The sequence below is a fragment of the Crinia signifera genome, chromosome 1 (genome assembly GCF_055691185.1).
Source record: "Crinia signifera chromosome 1, ASM5569118v1, whole genome shotgun sequence".
Classification (NCBI taxonomy): Eukaryota; Metazoa; Chordata; class Amphibia; order Anura; family Myobatrachidae; genus Crinia; species Crinia signifera.
The window spans coordinates 297,301,775-297,323,304 of record NC_139217.1 but is presented as its reverse complement, the minus strand read 5'-3'; the positions used below and the strand labels follow the sequence as shown (position 1 = coordinate 297,323,304).

At 43.8% G+C, this 21,530-nt stretch overlaps 1 protein-coding gene across 2 annotated transcripts in view; it reads left to right on the top strand.

Moving 5' to 3' along the window:
- The window catches only part of LOC146028741 (programmed cell death 1 ligand 1-like), a 54,705-nt gene extending 49,454 nt beyond the window's left edge, over window positions 1-5,251 (top strand). For both annotated transcript variants that reach the window (XM_083158322.1, XM_083158321.1), the window contains one exon: window positions 4,935-5,251. In XM_083158322.1, the coding sequence (XP_083014448.1) occupies window positions 4,935-4,957 (23 nt within the window). In that variant the 3' untranslated portion in view covers window positions 4,958-5,251. The remainder of the gene's footprint in view (window positions 1-4,934) is intronic.
- The last annotated feature ends 16,279 nt before the right edge of the window (window positions 5,252-21,530 follow it).

The following is a 21,530-nucleotide window of genomic DNA, read 5'->3' as shown; positions in this document are numbered from 1 at the left end:
GGTGCGGCTCACCAGGAGCGGGTCCCCGGCTGCTGGTCTTCCCGAATCGCGCAGCCTTTTCAAGGACTCCCAGCTCCGGCGTGCGTTTCCCCGGCTCGAGTGGTAGCAGTAGTCGGAAGTGACGGTAGGATGGATGACGCGTTTCCCCGCCTTCAATACGTCAGCGGCATTAATCTGATGAAGCCGCTGACGTATTGAAGGCGGGGAAACGCGTCATCCATCCTACCGTCACTTCCGACTACTGCTACCACTCGAGCCGGGGAAACGCACGCCGGAGCTGGGAGTCCTTGAAAAGGCTGCGCGATTCGGGAAGACCAGCAGCCGGGGACCCGCTCCTGGTGAGCCGCACCTTGCCCCCACTATTCAAAACAGGGACATTGACATCGGAGCTGGGAGTCCTTGAGAGAGCTGCGGAAGTTGGAAAGATCAGCAGCCGGGGACCCGCTCCAGGTGAGCCACGTCTCACCCCCAGTGAAGTCCAATCCCAAACCCTCCTGCCTGGATTAAAATGAGCATAAGTATGAAATCCATTCTCTACTAACACGCTGAATGAGTGAGCACGTAACAGCTTGTTTAAAATTACCTGGTCTAAAAAGACTAATCAAAATCTGAAAGTGTGACTGACTAACCTGCTTACCGCTAATTACTTGATGCTGATTTTCCCTGCAATTAACAGGACATTATTGCATTGGTATTGCATACAAAATTTCACCCAAGGCAAATAAGAGTCTTTTTATTCAGCGGGGTGACTACAAAAAAAAAAGTCCATTTGCTGGAATACTTTAACTGTGGAAGAGGCATTTTGATCATGCAGTATTGTGTTTTTAGGAATTAATTTTTTGTCTATATATGTTGGAATAATTTTATTTTCTACCGGCCGGTGGTACTGTACATTGTATTTATTGTGTTTTTTTATATATATGAATAAATCATATTTTGATATTTGAATTGTAGTCCCTAAAGCGCCGCTTACACTGTTTTTCTTTGATTATTGTCCTTCTTAAGGGTTGAGTATCCCTTATAAGCGGCAGCATAGGACTATAATTAGTGCCCTGCGCTTGGTTATACTATTTGTCTGTTTGTAACAGAGTCTGGGTGGAAAATGTTAACTTTTTAGAAGCGCTACAGTCAGCGGCGTAACTATCATTTCGGCGCCCCCCCCCCTGATAATAAAACACGCACCCGCCACCCCACCACCACCACTCCGGACGCCCATGCCCCCCCCCCATATTTACCTGTATTCGCTGCGCTGGTCCCGGCTCCCATCATGGCTTCATTCTGATGCTATGAAACACGGACCATCACAAAATGGCCGCCCCCATACAGCAGACAGTTTTAGAGAACTGGCTGCTATAAGGGGGCGGACATTTTATGATAGCCCGTCGCAATAGCATCAGATTGAAGCCAGGGGAGCCGGGACCACCGCAGTGAATGTAGGTAATGCTGCGGGGGATGGGGCATTACAATAGCACCGCAGCCCCCCGGCGCCCGCACTTACCCCGCGCCTCCCCATGACCGCGGGGGCTGCGGTGCTGTAGTTACGCCACTGGCTACAGTATTATTTTACATTCATGTGTCAGAACTGAGCATTTAACATTTTTGAGGCTTAGCTCTTAATTAAGAGTTCATAGAAGTGACATCTTTAGTTTCAGTTTCATTTCTGTCTATTGCTTATTATGAAATGGCTTACATCTGAAAGCAGCAGGATGCACTGACTCAAGTGGGGATGGGGCAATGACTAAATAAAACAGGTGACAAAAGTGAAATACTGTAATACCCCTTTCACATCGCACTTGTTCAACGGTATATTGCCGTTTTTTTCCCATTTCAAAATGTTTAAGGCTGCAGTGGGAAAGTGCCAGAGTTGATTTCCCAGTTAAAGATAACCGGTATTTCAAAACGTTTCAGAGCCGTTTTTTATGCAGTGAGAATGGCTCTGAAATGGTATTTAGTAAAAACAACAGATTACAGACCTGTGATAGGCTGTCCCCTGCATTCTGCCTTTAAACGTGTTCAGGGGATTAAACTGGTTGACTGATGTGAATGGTACTTAAACGGTATTTAAAACGGTAATCTACTGCAATGTGAAGGTTCAGACCTGTTTTAAATACCGTTTAAAAATACCGGTTTTTGAAAAGTAACAGAATAATCCAGGTCAAAGGATCATTTACAAATGAAATTACAGTATGCACGCTTATGTTTCTCAGCAGTGGCAGAACTCTGGGAGGCAATGGAGTCATCTGCCGCCGGGCTCCTGCTCCCAAGGGGGCACCTCTACTCCCCCTGCAAGTTTAAATCAGTTATTTAAAAGCCAACAATATTGCTTCTGTGGCTGAGTTCTTAAAGATAAATGTGTTATCTATCTATCTATCTATCTATCTATCTATCTATCTATATTTCTTAACATAAATATATAATTTATATAAGGTTATATAGGGTTGTGTGTTGGAATGTGTGTGTGTGGGGGGGCACCAATATTTATCTTGCCTCCGGGCAACTGGAACGAACTTACGCCACTGTTTCTCAGTGTAGGTGTGCTGAGAACAGGACTGCTACCTTGAACTGGAGTAACGCAGGTGTGGGCACTATTGTTATAATCTGTTGACGATTACATAAATCCTCAGAGAGACAGATGTGTGCAGAGGAGAGAGGCTGTGCATGCCCACACTGGGGACCCTAAGATATGATTATACTTATCATTTGTAATCAATCATATGACATTGCTTCCTGTAAATGATAACCAAGATTTTACAAGAAAAATTAGTCAAACTATGCAAAAATGAATATGAACTATGTGCGAGCATCATATGTTGTATCAGAGATGTCACTAGGGTTGGTGTCACCCCCACCTCTATTGGGTCTCCTCCCGCCACGAATCGGTGCACATTGCAGAGGTCAGCTGTTATAGGGATAGCTGCGCGATTGCACATGCGCGATTATGTGCATGTGCAAACCCCTGGGAGCAAATGGCTTCGGTGAGAGTCACACTTGCTGAGCCGATCACTCTGGGAATGGAAGTCAGGGGACGGTAGCAAGGGTATATGCCCAGTGTGTATGGTGCACGATGATGTGGAAAATAACTGGGCTAAAAACCGCTCAGTACATACACACTGAGCATTTTTCCCCCTGCCCAGCCATTTTCCCCAGGGCGGACGGCTTTCCATAGCAAGTCGTAATACCAGCAGATGAGCGTTGGCCGGCAGTGATCATGCGGGAGCGCGCAGCAGCGCTCAATGCTCATTGCTGCCCTATACACATTGGGCGGCTTTCATACAGAACACTGGCGAGAAAATTGAGCAGCTTTCACATGAGTCACCCAGTGTGTACGGGTATTGACTACGGGAAGTATTGACTGAATCAGTCAAGTTAGTTTCCCATTTCGTTGCACATGAGCACACACCAGTTACAGTTATACCCATGGACTTCACTGTAAGTTTCTTACAAGGCTGACTACATGTTACAAGGACTTCCAGTAGTTAGACGTTTGCAATAATATATGAAACAGTAGAATTTTCAGAAGATAAACAATCCTCAGGCATTAATATAGATTAAAACGATGTTGCTCTACATAGACATTATTGATTAGTTTCAGCTTTGACAATTATTTTTTATAAAATTATAACAAAAATTAAAATACACAAGCAATAATAATGAATAAATAAGTGGATAATGTAGAGTTGTCTATGTGTCTTTTTTATTAGAATAGAACTGTACTTCATTAATGAATCCATTGCTGTTGGTTCAAACAGGTGACAGGGAAAACAATTTGCACTTGGAAGAAGAATAGCATATACTATGTACGCATATCTACGCTGCTCTTTTGGCTTGTAACTTAGGGGTCTATGCACTAAGCCCAGGAGAGAGATAAAGTGGACACAGATAAAGGAGCTGATTATAGTTGAATTGCTCCCCTGCGCGTTTGTACAGGGGAGCGATGTTTTGCAGCTGCACATGCGCATAAAACATTTATGCACATGTGCAGCCGCATTGTGGGAGCGTCCACGGCGAATTGCTTATTCGCCGGCTGATCACACACAGCACTACGGATTTGGGCTGTGTGGCGGCCGCCCGTGGGAACTCCCAACGTGTCATGGGCGTTCCCATGAAAAAGCTGGGTGATCCCATGGGGGGGGGGGGGAGGGTGGGCAGCTGATGTCAGCTGCCCGCCTGCTTCCCTTACGCCTTACCATAGAGGTGTCTTAGATCTGCGAGTGCTTGCAAAATCATTTGATGGCTGCTGCCGTGCAGGGCAGGTGACTGCAGGCAGTGCCTCCGGAGCAGCAGGCAGCAGGAGAGCCGGATCGGTGTGAGCCAGGCGGGATATGAGACCTGGCTTATGGCAGGGCAGGTGACTGTAGGCAGTGCCGTGCCACAGATGGTTGGGAGCCGGAGGCTATCCGCTGTGGGGGGGGGGGGGTGGGCAGTCTCAGATCTCTGTGCTTGCAGTGATCTGCGCCCCCATGGAAATGGCTCCCCCGCGCCACCGCTAGGGTTGCGGACCATTAGTTACGCCACTGTGTGAACCAGAAACGCCTCCAAATACAAACCAACCAGATACTGTCATTTTTAAACCCAGCATGTTAACATGGCAGTTAGGAGCTATTGGTTGGTAATTTACATTCTTTGGATGAATTACTGGGGTTCCACAGCATATATCAGAGTTCCTCCATTAATAGTTGTATTAGCAGCCCATGTAGGTTTTTATGGAGCGGATATATTGAGAAATTTAGCAAGCACCATAATGCAAAGCAACTATCATTTCAATATTACCACTGCTGCAACTGGCAAAAAAAATTGCAACTGTGCATGCCATAGCATGTATCTCTGTATCCTGCCCAATGTCTGCTAATATTACCAGTATGGTAAAATGAAATTGGATAAGATAAATCAAAATCATAAATTATGTAGATATTTACTGATTTCTTTCTTTGTAGGTGGTGGATCTTCAATACTTTAGAAGATGATTCATATGCACGACTGACTGAGACCCTTTATCCTCCCTTGACAAAATGGACGCAGAGAGGTGTGGCACCGACCCCAGAGGAGACATACTGCATGCTATGATCTTCCCACTATACAGTGCTAATATGCACCATAAGCCAATTAGAACTCTCCACATTCCATCAGACCTTCCCGAAAGTAATAAATATACACTATAGACAACAGTATTTAGACACACCTGTTAAATATTGGATTCAGATGTTTCAATCAGACCTGTTGCTGTAGGTCTATAAAATCAAGCACCTTGCCATGTAGTCTCCATTTTTAAGCATTTGTGATGCAAAATGGGTGATTCGGAACAGCTCGGTAATGTCAAGCATGGTACTGTGATAGGATGCCGCATAAAATGGTGTGTGAAATGTCTTCCCTGCTGGATATTCCATGGTCAAGAAAGTGAAAGCATTTAGGAACAACAGCAACTGAGCCACGAAGTAGAACCATATTGTCACAGAGCAGGGTCAACAACTGCTTAGGCACATGATGCATAAAAGTCACCAACGCTTTGCTGATTCCATAGCTGAAGAGTTCTGAAACACCACTGGCATTAATGTAAGCACAAAGACTGTGCATCAGGGGCTTAATGGAATGGATTTCCATGGCCAAGATGGGCAAGTATGGGTTTGGATAGGCCTCCTCGTCCAACATCAGTGCCTGACCTCATAAATGCTCTACAGAATGAATGGGCACAAATTCCCACACAAACATTCCTGGGAAGACTTTCAAGTTGAGTAGAAGCTTCTCGGCTTCAAAGGAAAGACCAACTCCTTAGTAAAGTAAAGTTATTTGATTATAATGTCAATACAGTCACTATTTGACTATATAGTGTGTGTGTGTGTGTATGTGTGTGTGTGTGTGTGTGTGTGTGTGTATTTATACACACACACATATATATTAGCATTAATCACCAGCATTTGCCAGCAGTTGGGCTGGATGTCTGTTCTATACTCTGGGCCTTATTCTAGTTCACTCTTTCTGACAAAATCCTTCTTAGATGGACAAAACCATGTGAACTAGAGGGGGGCAGATGTAAAATATGCAGAGAGAATTAGATTTGGGGATACTTGTTTCCTAGCACGGCGCCCACCGCGTCCCATCGCATACCTTAACAATTTTCGGGCTTTTTTTTGAGGTTTCCCGACAAATGTAAAATCGTGTCCATCGCATGCCATTATAATGGCATGCGATGCGACCGAAGCGACCGACCCGATTTTACATTGTAAGCATTGTATGTAATGTTAAATTCCTATGTAAAATCGGGTCCATTGTATGTCATTATAATGGCATACAAAGCGACCAATGCGATGGACCCGATTTTACATAGGAACCAATGTTAAATGGCCCCCCATACCCAATCCATACCCAATTTTTGATTGTATACCCACCCTGATGGGTAATTTCTATGGCAAATGCCCTCCCATTGTTAACGGCACCCCACAAGCGTGGTGAGAGCAGCGAGCCCACGAGGGGCGGCGGTACGCATCCTCCGACCTTTTCATACCCCCACTATCCACGTCGGCGTGGAGTTGATTTTAAACAGTGTGGTGAGCGCAGCGAGCCACCGAGCCCGAAGCGTGGCGAGCGGACACGTAATACGCCTGAAGTAATGCGTGTCCGCTCGCCACGCTTCGGGCTCGGTGGCTCGCTGCGCTTGCCACACTATATGAAATCAACTCCACGCCGACTATATGAAATCAACTCCACGCCGACGTGGATAGTGGGGGTATGAAAAGGTCGGAGGACGCGTACCGCCGCCGCTCGCCGCACTTCGGGTTCATGTTGACCGTGGCGTGGTGTTAACAATGGGGGGGCATACAATGAAAAATGGGGTCTGGGGGACATTTACCATTGGTTCCAATGTAAAAAATCGGGTCGGTCGGGTCAATCGCATCGCATGCAATTTAGTTGCATGTGATGCGATTGACCCGATTTTTGCAACCCGATTGCATACAATTAAAATCGTGGCGCCAAGCTAGGAAACAAGTATCAATTTGGATGATTTTTTTTTTTTCTGTGCAGGGTAAATACTGACTGCTTTATTTTTACACTGCAATATAAATATCACTTTGAAGTAAAACCCCACCCAAAACTAATTCTCTCTGCACAAGTAACATCTGCCCCCCTGCAGTGCACATGGTTTCTCCATCTAAGAAGGATTTTGTCAGAAAGAGTGAACTAGAGTAAGGCCCTCTGTATCAGCAGTAAATGGCTGCGATATGACCACTTTTGATAAAACAAGAAGATCTCTGCTTACCAAGCGCTCAGACTCCGCCCGGCCGAACGCCGGCCACCCACTTGCTGCTGAATTCCCCTCGGTACCATGTGAGGGGATGTTAGCTAACACATCCCCTTGCATGCAGCCACTAGCAGGATAAATCATTCCATGGTCGCAAAACAGTGAATGATTTCTCCTACCTTCGGAAATAAGTGTCTTAACCGACTTTTATTTCCTCCACAAATCCCCGAAGACAGTGCGGGCACTGACATCCTGTAACATCAGCAGCCCAACCCTGGCAGGCATCGGCATAAAACGCTGGGCGTTCCCATGGTCCAGCCCCGTTTCCACCTGGCCCTCCCTCCCAGCAGCGAATGGCCCGGAGACTGTGTAACGCGCCGAAGCTGTTCGTTGCCGGGGGTTTGCACATACGCAAATTCTGACAATCAAGGCTGGGGACGAATTCCGATAACACAGAGTGATCCTGAATCGGCCCCATAGATAGGTGGTCACAGGAACACATGAAGTGGAAGTATTAGAGAAACACATGAGGATGTTTTAGGAACGATGTGGGTAGAGGCTAACATGGGTTGTGGAGGGGTAGAGGCACATGCTGGGAAACATCTGTGTGCCTCTATTACTGTGCAGTACCACAGGCAGTTACAAGAAGCAGGTCGGGGGGAAAAGAAAGTAAGATATTTGGCGTGGGGAATTAGTCATTGAAGCCTCTTTTCTCCAATAAGATGTGGGCCTGGGACGTGCTACTACTGTGCCCTTTCCCCATTGCTGCATCCTGGATCCCGATGTCAGTATTAGACAGTGTGGGGAGATGCAGCGCACAATGGTGACTTCAGGAGCAAACAACTTCTTAGCCACTGGCAGAACCTTTAAATGAGAACCATTTCACAAGCCGGATCATCTGTGTATATCGCCCTGGTAAAACATCAGTATCCCATGTACACCCATGCTATTTGTCCTGTTTACAAGTATTGTATGCACTTTATATTTAGTACATTAAAATATATCCATATATTTTAACCATGATATTGGCTATTATATATATCTTAAATACATATATTAATCAAATTGTAGCTGTGAAATATCCTACATCTCAATGAATGTATTTCAGAATTGCACTGAGAATTTGGGGGCCAGTTCAAATCCATCCAGTCCTCGGCATGTTCACACCAGGAACCTATGGCTTTGCCTTGCACATGTGCATATTGTCATGCAAATGCTGGGCGTTCCCATGTAAATGCAGCCATGACAGATTGTGTGGGGGCGGACGGCTGACGTCACATGACATCAGCCACCTGCCCTGTCTTCATCCCAGCACACGCAACTATAAGTCAGTCTCTCCACTGACTTATATTTGCGTGTCCAGGAGAAATCATCGAATGATTTCTCCTGCTTTGGGACATGCGAGGGGATGTGTTTTCATAAAGGGTGGCCTCTCTGGGACATGGAAAGCATCGAGCTCCACAGCTTACCGAGTGAACCAGAATGAGGGCCTTGGTCCTGTGGAGTGGTGCTGTTATGCAGCCAATCACTGGTAGATACTTTAGCAACAAATTAGAATTATTTAGCTGCACTGGGATCTGATATAATATAGAGCCTGATTCAGATTTGCTTAAAATGCAAAAAAGCAAACCGCTGGGCAAAGCAGTTCTGCTCAAAGCTCTGCAGGTGGGGTAGATGTAACAAGTGAAGATAAAGCAAAGCAGGGTACACACTGATAGATATAGCTGCAGATCAATTGATCAATTGATCTGCAGCTATATCTACAGACAGACTGGGCAGCGTGTTCTCCATACACGATTCCTGATCTATTGGGACTGACATCACAACTGGGTGGGCACATTTGCATGGGTCTGCCCTTTGATCTCTCAATCACAGGCATAGGTGCCGATTCTGTGGGTGCTCAAGGTCACGGAAATTGATGAGCACCCGCGGGCCCGAGTCCCGCTGCTGGGCCACCATATTAACTTGTTAATTTGCGGCTGCAGCACCCATATCGCCGGACCCGCACCTGGGAGACAGTATGCCGGGAAGAGTATATTCTGTCCACGGAGTACCTGCACTGTGGGGGCATTTATGTACCTGCACTGTGGGGGCATTTATGTACCTGCACTCTGGGGGCATTTATGTATGTGGAACTCTGTTGTCGGAATTTGAATATTGGAGACAACTGTGCTCCATAATATAAATTGGTATTATTTTGTGGCCACACCCCGTCCCCATGAAGCCACTCCTATATTTTTGGCTTGAGCACCCACCAGCAAAATCATAAATCGGCACCTATGGTCACAGGCGACTCTTGAAGCGACTGTATAAGTGGTCGGCAGATGGCTCGTACACACAGAATGATGCGCCGATATCTCTTTAGATGCTGTTCACAGATATATCTATGGTACACACTAGCCAATGGTCCATCGATATATCAGCCATATCAGCGATGGAGTGGATGGTTTTTCCATAGCGTCCTGCTATGGAATGTTGTCCACCCCCAGGAAAATGGCTAAGGGTGGTTTTCAGCCCAGCGATTATCCTCACCATCGTTGTCCTTACAAACAATGGGCAAAATCACCCAGTGTGTATGGGCCTTAAGTTAAATAGGTTTTGGTAAGCCAAAAATTGTGTCAGTGTCCAAATATATATGGACTTAACAGTTTTTATCAACTTCCTAACTTTTAATGTACCTTGTGGCATACATGTGGGTGTTTTATAAAGAATTCTGTGCTTTAAATGTCACAATAGAACAAAGATGGGTAAACGGTAAGATCTCATGCACCTGATGAGCTGTAGCGGCATACTGTGTACCCTAACCTATAGCTGTAACTGATGAAACACATCTGCACACAGCTTTTTGAAGCCTGGGATATTCATAAGATAAATGGTCTAGTTTATCCTGTGTCAGAAGTGTGTAAGAAAGGAAGTACAAAATATGAACTACATGAGCGCTTATCAAAACCCTCTTTGCCATTTGCGTAGGCTTTGTACAGTACTTGTACCTTTATTATACACTGTTATCGAGTTACAATTCTGTGTTATAATTGTAGCCTGGCAAATTGGTAGCAGTGCCTTGTTTAATGGCTCACTGCTTGCATATACTGCAATCATGGGCCATCTTAACGTATGGGCTTAATGGGCACCTGCCCAAGGACCCCCCCAATTCTAGGAATATTCAAGCAGGAGCAGATTAGGCTGTGAGCATCTACCTCATGAGCTTCTTGGGAGGCAGTAGAGAGAATGTCTGTCAGCATTTTCAGCAGGCTTATTGGATGGCTGGAGCCAGTGCTGACTGGAGCCAGTGCTGACAGCCATTCATTGTATGGAAGCAAGTGAAGAGATGGTGCAGGACGACAGGAGGGGCATGTTATGATTTTTTTTTCAATTCCTGAAAATGGGAGGGTAGGGGCCCCAGTGCATTGCTTTGCTCAGGGCCTACAATGCTGTTAAAACAGCCCTGACTGCAATCGCTCAAACATAGGGTGTGGACTTCATGTGCACATACTCATAGTTAGACATGCATGGCCATTACTGCTAGAGATAGCAGCAAGTAATGTGATAGCCAACTATAATGTGAGGACAAGAAGTCACTTTATAATGACAAAAAATAGCAGTGCCAAGGGGAGTATTAACTATTTATAAGAAGATCTTAATAGTAATCGCAACAGCAACAATGATGAAATATGTCTAGTACTAGTTACTGGCTTTATTTCTTGTGTGTTACATTGGAGTCATTCCGGTAACCTGTGTCAGATTTCTAGCTGCCAATCTGAAAAATCTCAGGGTTATTTATTCTGTCTGTTTATCCCTAATAGTGCATGTTTCACAGATCTCCTCAGTATCACAACCAAATATCTTTTAAAATATGCAGTAGCGCACACAGGGTGGTTTCGGAGTACCCAGGAACCCCCCCCCCCCCAGGAGACTAAGGTCCATAGACTGAAAGCTGAGGGTCTGAGGGGTGAATTTATGAAGCTTGGAGAAGTGTTATCTATCCCCATAAAGAACGTTATGAGCAAGGTGATAATGGTTCAGCCAATCAGCTCTTACCTGTCAATTTACATATTGTAGCTGATTGGCTGAACCATTATCACCTTGCTCATAACGTTCTTTATGGGGATAGATAACTCTTCTCCAAGCTTCATAAATTCACCCCTGAGACTCTTTCCATGGGTACAAGAATTTTAAAAATTGGTCCTTGGGAACCGGAGATATCTTACTTCAAAGCAGTGATCCCCATCCAAGCCTTTTAATTGCACATCCTAGTCAGATATTTCAGGTTCTGTCTGACTTAGAGTTTTTCTGAGGGTATATTCCAAAAGCTGGGACTCTTCCCCTTTGATGTACACTAGTAGCTTGTCTCTACTTTTCCCAAAACCAGAGATATCGGCCATCCAGCAGCTGGTTACTGCTCCAGCTTCACACACCTGGTATGTAGTTTTATATACTCCTTGGCAGATTGCTCTGCCTTCTGAACTCTGATCCCCTAGTCCCCAGTACCATTTGGTAGGTGGGATTCTCTAGTTTTTAATTCCAGTAAAAGCTAAGAAATCTATTTCCGGGAACTGAAGATATCTGCAGTCAAGCAAGCTGTCCTCCCACCAGAAAATTATGAATAAGCAGCCCACTCCACTATACACTCCTCATCTGCATATTAAACATCCTCTACCACCCTGGAAGTTATGTATCAGGGCCCCTTCATTCAGCCCAATGCCCTCTTCTCCCATCCCATCTCCCACCATCTGTGCAGTAAAGGGGTAATTAGTGGAAATTACTGATCCAGGCCCTACATGCTGAGTGGTTGATATAATACCCCCTACCACCTGCGGGACATCAAAGCTTCCCCAACCCTTACCGCTGGAGGATCGGTAGGGTCCCCAATACATTGTTATGCCCAGAGGCCTACACTGCTGTATATATATGTATGTATGTATGTATGTGTGTATATATATATATATATATATATTTTGTTTTTAATATTATTATTATTTATATACATTTGGTCTATCTATAATACTTTAACTGACCCGGAGTATACTGGGTCACCTAAGTGTCCATCTCCGTGCTTTGCTCCTCCCCTCTGGAAACCCCCTTCTGAAAATCCTGCATTTGCCCTCATTGTCAGCCAGTAATGAATACACCTGTGTTCCAACCAGGGTATCTGGAAGCTATGCACTGTTGGGAAATACTGGTTAAGTGTGCGCAGTAATTTGCAACAATGCAGTGTGCTGCTTTTAACTCATAGGAAGTGATGTAGTGCTGGCTGGCAAAGCCCTTGCAAATTGTGAGGCTCATTCAGGTGCTGTTACAAAGTGTCTATTATACATACCATGCCTCCCAACTGCCCTGATTTTCGTGGGACACTCACAATGTTTTGTGATCCGAGTCCCAGTCATGGGTGGCACTGTGATCCCACACCTTACCACACTTTTGGGAAAGTGTGTGGGGCCACGCAGGAGTTCTAAGTCTGCATACAAGAATATTGGGAGGTATGTACATACTGATTTACAAGGAGAAAAGAAGACTCTCATTTTTGGGGCACTCAAAAAGAAAAAGTCCTAGGTGTATTGTCACTGGCACATGTGTAAATAAAATATCACTTTTATTGGTTCACGTTAAAATTATATACACACACGCAATACATTTTACAATGTAAAGATACAATTATAATTAAACAAAATAAGGGGATTTAGAAGCATCCAGTTTGGCAACTGTAATGGTTCAGACCCTGAAAAAAGAAAATATATATATTTTCAAATTAATAACAAAGCTCCACTCTTGGTCAGTTGCTTATGGAGCTGTGACCCACACCAATCCAATCAAATCATTAGAGACATGGGCCCTTATTCTGATCGGTGCGGATATTCCCGCATTCTTACGGAGCGGTCCGCACGCTACGGTGTTTTGCCGCATGCGGCCATCGTCCGTAGAAACGCCCACGTGTCCTCCGCATTCGGACGGACTCACTCTTTAAGAACAGGGCGTGTTTACGGACGACATACAAACCATGCGTGTGCGGGAGAAACACTCCGATTCTGCACGGTATTACAGAGTATTACAGAGTATGCTCGGGAATACCGCATCCGAACGGGAGCCAAGCGGTGCTACCGCACGTAAGCGGAGTATTTACGCCAAACAACCCACTATTAAGTATCTTCTGCAAGACATCACATGACCCACTTATTCAATTACCTATCCTCGTAAAAAACTGCTTATTTGGAATTGGAATCAATTAAATGCCAATATATCCTTACAAGCATGCCTAACACATGCATTGCACACATTAACCCTTACAGCAATTTAAGTGCAATGGTTTGTATTACACCCTGTGTAAAAGATTATAAACAATCTACACATATACTTTTTTGGTCATTGCATCACAGTGGCATTGACTGTGACATGTATAGAAATAAATTTTTTTACTTTACCCAAAAATGTGTGGTTTCATGAGTACATGTCGAATACACATGTGTATTGCTAGTATTAATATTCTGTCATGTCCATTGTTAGCAGTTTTAAAGTGTCTGACAAGTACAGGATATGTGGGTGTTTAGTAAGGGTTCCTTGAAGCAGCAATGGTTTCAATTAAAGCACTGACAAGCGGCCTATTAGTGAGTAATGAGTAAAGGAGTAGATTCTATTGGGTTCAGGTGTTAATGCTTGTAGTCATTAGGCGTACGTTCGCCTACCGCATGAACGAGTGGTGTCCGCAAAGCAATAGTACACTTGTGGACACCGCACATTTCTTCCCCTTTTGATCGCGTGCATTCGGAGTGCTATCCGAATGTACGCCCCCCAACATAAGTGTACTCCCCCGTGTCCGCCCATGTTTCCGCCCCGTTTTGCCCACTTTGAAACTACGCCCATGTGACATTCCGCATGACGCCCATAATACGCCCATATTTCCCGACTGATTGCGGGGAACAGTTTTGTACGGGATTTGGCCGAACTGGTACGGAGTCAAGGCGTGGCACATGCGCGTTGCGTTCTCCACGCATGCGCAGACGCCGAAAAGACGCGATCCGTAAGAATGCGGTAAAGTCCGCGTCAATCAGAATAAGGGCCATTGTTAGAATGATAATAATGTACTCAGGGGCAGATTTATTAAGCTCGGCGAAGTGATAATGTGGCTGTTCCTTTATCACCGACCAATCAGCTCCTAACTGTGAAGTTACAGGCTTGGTTTGAAAAATGATAGGTAGGAGCTGATTGGCCGGTGATAAAAACCAGACATTTTATCACTTCACCGAGCTTAATAAATCTGCCCCTCAGTACCTTCATTGCTATGATTTCCAATATGATTTAAGCATGAAGGTGGAGACAAAGTGTATCCCTCCTTTGCAATTAGAATGGTACAATGAGGTTTTTATGATTACAATCATATCCATTGAACAGTAATCTGTTCAGATTTCTAATTAAGCTGTATTCTTAAATTGACACATAAATCTGTATATCATCCCAAAGAAACAGCAAAAATCTCGCCTCATAAATGGACATAAATTGCAGTCCCGGCACAGCGACTGCAGCGCCGCTTATGTTCACAGAGTGTGGATTTTGTGATATCTTTATCTCATCCCTGATACAAACAATAACTCCTGCGTGGCCCCACACTCTTTCCCAAAAGAAGCTCCTCTTTGTAAATCAATATCTTTCCTCTGACTCTGGGAGCACCACCAACCACAGAATTTTCAAGGTGATGAGACCGGTCACACCCAATTCCTAATAGACAGGTGAAGTTGGTCCTTAACTTAAATCCAACACCCCCCCCCCCAAAAAAAAATACTGTTTATTCAGAACCATTGGGGTAGAAATCCTCTGCGGAACAAAAATTTGTTATTGTCTGTAAGTATGTACATACGTCAGTTGATGTTTTCTTACTGTGCATGCATCCGTGATACAGTGGGCAGTATTTAATGAGAAAATTCTCCGTGCATGGCGAGTGTTTTATTTCACTCGCCATGCACTCTCCGTGTTTTTGCGGAGATTCTCCATGTTTGGAGATTCTCCGTCACGGCACTTTATACACTATTCAATGTATTTAAGACTCGCCGCCACTCGCGGCGAGTCTTAACCCCTGCAGCGGACGAGCGTCCGCGGCAGGGAGCTTTCAGGGAGCCGGGGGACGGAAGCAGCCAGAGAGATTAAAGTCTCCCTGGCTGCTCCAGAGGAATGTGGAGGGGAGGTGGGCTCCCCGGGACCCAGGCAGCACAGGCTGCCCCCCCTATAGCCAGCGGGGGACCCAGTATTCACTGCACCCGATCGTGCATATTAACGATCGGGTGCAGTGAATATATGAATATCTAATGAGCGGCTCGAGCGCTCCGGCCCCCTGCTGGCTGCACTGTGTAAAAAAAAATTAAAAATAAAATATATATTTTTTTTTTATTAAATATATATTCATGTGCTATAAGCACATGAATAAAAATAACATGCCCCTTCACAGAAAAAAAACCCTGATTTTTTTACACCAAAATAAAAAAAAAAAACCTTTTAGTTTAAAAGTTCACATTCCAGCTCTCCATCAAAAGATGGAGAATTTCTACACGGAGAGAGACGGCGAAAATCACTTAGAAAGACAGCGAATATTTCACATTGAATAGGGTGGTTCACTTTTGGAGAGCAAAATGCTCCGTCCAAGGCGAAAAAAGCAAAAATTCTCCATAAAACACGGAGAATTTTTCTCATTGAATACTGCCCAGTGAATTCTCTGTACGTTCCTCTGTGTACTGGCTGGTTCCGGCAACATATACCCTCTGATTACAGCCAGCATAGGCCACGTATAATTATCCCCTTATGTATAGCCACTTGGATTGCTTGTGAAATATGCATATTATACTTTAATAAAACCATAAAGGTTCTCTGATACTGCAGCAACAACTCTCCATCTTGTGCATAAATAACAGAAATAAAAAAAAAATACTCACCCTCGGCCCACTATGGTTAAATGATTTTGTATTAGACTCATATTAGGTCCAATGCACATGTGTGTATGATTTTTGTTATGAGCATTTGATTTTGGTATATAATTTATCCTTGAAGCTACCTTGTTACTTTTTCGCTTTACTGTTGTCAAGGGTGTATTAATTAGGAATGGGGGGGGGGGTGAGGTGGAGAGGTAAGAATACCGGTGTACCAATACCACAGGTGATATCCAAAACTGTATGCAGAAATTCTTATGCATTGTCCACAAGGATGTCGGTATAGGCCTGGTATAACCAATCAGTAACAGTGGAGGTGTTTCCCAGAGAGAAAGCTCAGGTACAAGAGAAAAGTACTCTTGTTTTGTTGGGGGCACACTTGTATAACTTAAAATGAATGACAAATCGCAATTGTCAATTGAAGACAGTGGTAAATAGCAAAAATTCCCTAAGGTGTATAAAGATCATATGTTAATACAATATACCTGCATACCTCTGTTAATTCTCACTGTATACAGTATATTTGTGTTACATATTTATTTTGTGGATTTGTGTCAAATAGGGAAGTCTCACTCCTATTTTCTCTTTTAAATTGTAGAACAAATAAAAGTTAAGTTTTAATTTATACAAGTGTGCCCCTAACAAAATGAGAATACCCGTATATACTCAAGTATAAGCTGACCCGAATATAAGCCGAAGCACCTAATTTTACCCCAAAAACTGGGAATCTTATTGACTCGAGTATAAGCCATGGGGAGGAAGGGAGAGCAGGGGTTTGAAATAGTTGTGACAACAGGTGTCCATCCTAATCTGCTCTGTCTCCCCACCATACCTCCTCTCATCAGCACTGCACTCAGGCTGGATCTCCTCCTCTCTGTCCCCAGCACGGATCTCCGCAGCACCAGTGCAGGTTCCCAGCTGCAGCTCCCCTGCACCGGGTGTGCTCCTGTCTCTCCCCGGGTCTCTGCAGCAGCAATAGTGTAGGGTCCCCAGCGCCGGAGTTCCTCACTCCGCTCCTGGCAGCCCCGTGTTCCACACTTCCGGCATTGGCAGCTCCATTCTCCCGTCTCCCCGCAATGTGACCCCCACTCGAGTATAAACCTGTCTTATACTCGAGTATATACGGTACTTCTCTTGTTATTGCCATGGTTGCCAAGAGAAGGGAGAGGGACTAATTACTCAGACCAGGCTTGTTGGGTATAGCTTAGGCCAGCTGCCAAGGAGTACATTGCCTCCATTTACAGTTTTTGTTTGACTTTTTTTTTTGGGGGGGGGGGGAGTGGGGGTTGGGTGATTCCACCTCTCTGGATCTGTCTCTCCTAACTACCTTAAGGGCCCCTTACACTTGTGAGATTTTGTGAGATTTCATCCAATTTGAGTCAATTTATCTGACGAGATCTGATGTGCCGCCTGACAAAATCTTATGTGCCTGATGTGTAGGACACAATCTACAATCCTGTGCCATTGAGTATAACCAAGAGATTGGAAGAGATTGAACCTCCTGCACATAGGATAAATCTCGAGTCAATCAGGTTCAATTTGTTGAGACAATAAGTTGACAAGTGTAAGGGGGCCTTAAGTCCATAGTTGCCCCTGGCAGCCTTGACTATTATTTATTTTTACAATTATATGGTTATTGGTTGATTTTAAGTAGAGTCTGCATATTTATCATATGGTGACGTGATGAGTAAGTATGGGCAATAACAAAAGTTTTAGAGAGATTCAAAAAGAGAGATTCAAAAAATTAGTGATTTGGTAAGAAATCTCCAGTTTTTTAAAGCGGCAATCATTTACACTGCAAAACCAGTTTGATTTGACAGTGTAAATGATTGCCACTTTAAAAAAAACCTGGAGATTTCTTACCAAATCTCTCACTTTCTGATTCTTTCATCCTATTACATTTCACCCCAGATGTGTGTCAGGCTAGCATGTTCTGGGTGTAATACAGATGTTTGTGGTGGTGGTGGTGGTGGTGGTAGTAGTAGGGATGGGGGTTTGTCAGCATTCATACAAGTTGTCATTATTGTCAACAGTGGAATCATGTAGCAAAATAATTGTAAAGTTCTATTATATAAACAAAATATAGCACCAGATGTTATGCCATTCAAATATAAGGCCGGATGTAATGCCATTAATTTTGGTTCACATTAGTTGGCGTTTATGACATCTTCATTTATTTCATGGAGAAGACAGACCCACCTTTAAAACAAAGAGGCATGCTAATATATTCTTAGTATAATTGACACATAAATACCCCAGATCTATCTATCTCTTTTTCTGTCTTTATAACAGGAGGTAGCCACTGGGGCAAAGAGGAGGTTAGGGGCAAGTACTGCTGAGGACAAGGATTGCGTAGGTGAAAATAGCAGCTGGGGCAAGAAGGGGGTTAAAGACAGGCAGAACTATGAGCAGTTGCTAGGGTTAGAGAAGGGATAAGGCTAGATAGCAGCTAAAGCAGGCAGCACTGGGCACAGCATGTATCTCATACTTAATGGGAGGATCTGACTATTGCAGCACCTCTTGCTGTGCTGCTACAGCCGGGTCAGTCAAAGGGTGGCTGATTGGAATGGATGCAGAGGCGGCACTGGAGACTTTAGGCGGTGATTGGCTAGACATATTTTTGTTAAGTTTGAATGTATACCAGGCAGATATTATCAGTAATTAATATTAGTTAATTACCTGTATTGGGTCGCCTGTTACTGCATTTCATCTATGATCATTGCCTTGCCACATACAAACCACCTATTTATAGGTACTTGTGTAGATTCACGGCGCCAGCATGGCCGAGTGCTACTTCCGGGTCGGCGCTCACCACACTTTCTAAAATAAACTCCATACCAACGTGGATAGTTCATACCCCCATTATCAACGTTAGCATGGAGTTGACTTTAGATAGTGTGGCCAGCGTAGTAAGCCACCAAGCCCGTATCGTGGGCGAGCGCAGCGAGCCACGCAAGGTGACAGGGACGTGAAAAGTACCCATTTATCTTTCTATTTATCTATATTTCAATCTCTCTATCTAAGGGTAGGTAGCCACTGGGGTAAAGAGTGTGTTAGGGGCAAAGAGGGTGTTAGAAGCAAGCACGGATTAGATAAAATCAAACTTTTAGAAAACCTCACATAAGATCTCTTATACCACTAAATAACACATTGAACTTCAGGAGGCCTGTGCCTCCCTTAATAACCTTCAATCAGATCAAATTTAATTATTTTACAGCAGATGTAGAAGTCACCTTTATCAGTGGGTAAACAAGCCGGGCAGATTCTTGGCCAAAGCATTTCATGAACAATGTGCTACAACTTTTATCCACACCATTAAAGATGACCAAGTTCTTACACATAATGAAACTCGGAATATAGCTAAAGCTTTTAGATTGCATTACATCAAATTATATAATCTCATCAAGACTCGATTGCTTCTTATCTGAATTCTTTGAATTATCCTACCCTAACTAACAAAGATGCGGCCTCTTTAGATGAACCCTTTCAGATTGAGAAGGTAGTTAAGGCCGTAGAATCATCTCCCCAAGGAAAAGCCCCGTACCAGATGGTTTTCCATTATTATTAAAATTATAATTTTTTAAAAAATAAGCCCCACTTCTACCACATGCATTTAATTCCATATCAGACAAATCCCAAGTTTCCCTAGAAGACCACATTTCTGTCATTCCAAAGGAGGGCAAGGACCTTAGTGTTTGCCCAAGATGCCGAACAAGCATTTGATAGGGTAGACTAGGGATCTATAAATGGCGCTTTACGCCACCTGGGACTGGGCCATACCTGCCTCCACAGGATCTAGACTCTATATGATAGACCAACGGCGAGGGTTAGGATTAATGGTTCCTTGTCGGATAAATTTGATATATCAAATAGAACCAGACAGGGTTGTCCTCTGTCACCCCTCCAGTTTATGCTTTGTGTAGAAGGCCTCGCTAGAGCCATTGGAGCTAACCCAAATATTTCTGTTTTGAAAATCGGTGGTCAGGAGCACAAACTAGCCCTTTTTGCCAATGACTTGCTGCCCTGATTTCCAAACCAACATTGTCACTCCCAAATATAGTAGATGAATTTACAAATTTGGAGATCTTTCAAATTTTAACATAAATTACTCAAAATCAGTAGCCATGAATCTCACAACTTCCGTTAATGCTGTTTAAAAAATGTAAGTTGTTATAATATATTTTAAATCTTTATTATTGTTGTATAACAAATTGATCATAAAGAGATACTTGTTTTATTTGAAATATATATTGAAGAACCATGTAACAACACTGGACACACTCTTTATTAGTGTTATCTGCTAAATTGATTGATTAATTGATTATTTACAAGGAGCACTTAAGCCTTTAAAAGCACACCGGTAGAAGTTACAAACCCGTCTTGAAAAAGTATCCGTTTGTCATAGAAACGAAACGCGTCAACGTCACTTCCGCTTTATGTGGGAAATCTCCGTGATCTTCACCTTTGTTACACAGCTGGTCTGCCGCGCCCTCTCCCCCGGAGCTACTCACTCCTGGCAGCAACCGTGTCTCTTTCTTGGTCAGCAGTAAGAACTATCATCAGCCTGTCCCCCGTCTATCGGGGCCTGATCCATTTGTGGACGCACATCTGGGGACGCTCACTACCATCACCATCGGGTAGAGCCGTTGAGTTGTCCGGCTCCCTGCCTCCCCCAGCAAACAACTACAATAAGCTGAGGGTGAGCTATACTACCATTCCCCACAGTACAAACTGCTGCATACACATATGTGCCTGAAAAAAATGTTTATGCGTTTACCATCTACTCGCTAATTGACTTTCTGTGTACTAACAGCGCACTTCCTTCTTTCTAACACCTGCTTGACCTGCATAAATCTGCCTTACCAGCGACTGTAATTAACCCTTACTGATTCAATACCCTGATCTTTACGGAGATTCCCATACTACCTACTAATTTCAAGTGCTGTATTTGTGCCATTTTGGCACGCTATCAATATTTTAACATTTTAATATATATATATTGTTTGTATGAATTATTTGTGTTATTATTCTGTCTTGTGATAATAATCACATTTTCTTTCTTTTTTACATAAAGTATATTTAATCTACAGTGTGTCCAGTGTTGATTTTATTCAGCGAGGTTCACCCTTATTTATACATTCACCTAGCAGCGCACAGTGTTTAACCCTCTATTTCTTTCTCTCCAAAATGTAATCACTAATATTACTACATTTATAAGTGTGCATTCACATACAGTAAAAATCCAGAGGGAAGAATAAATCAGGCATTGTGAAACATCTGCTTTCCTGACTCACCACACCCGGCTTAAGAAAATAAAAACCCTGAGGATTTTCTTTGTCAGAAAACTGTAAACCCCCTGCATCACAAAGTGTTCTATATGACTTATTTAT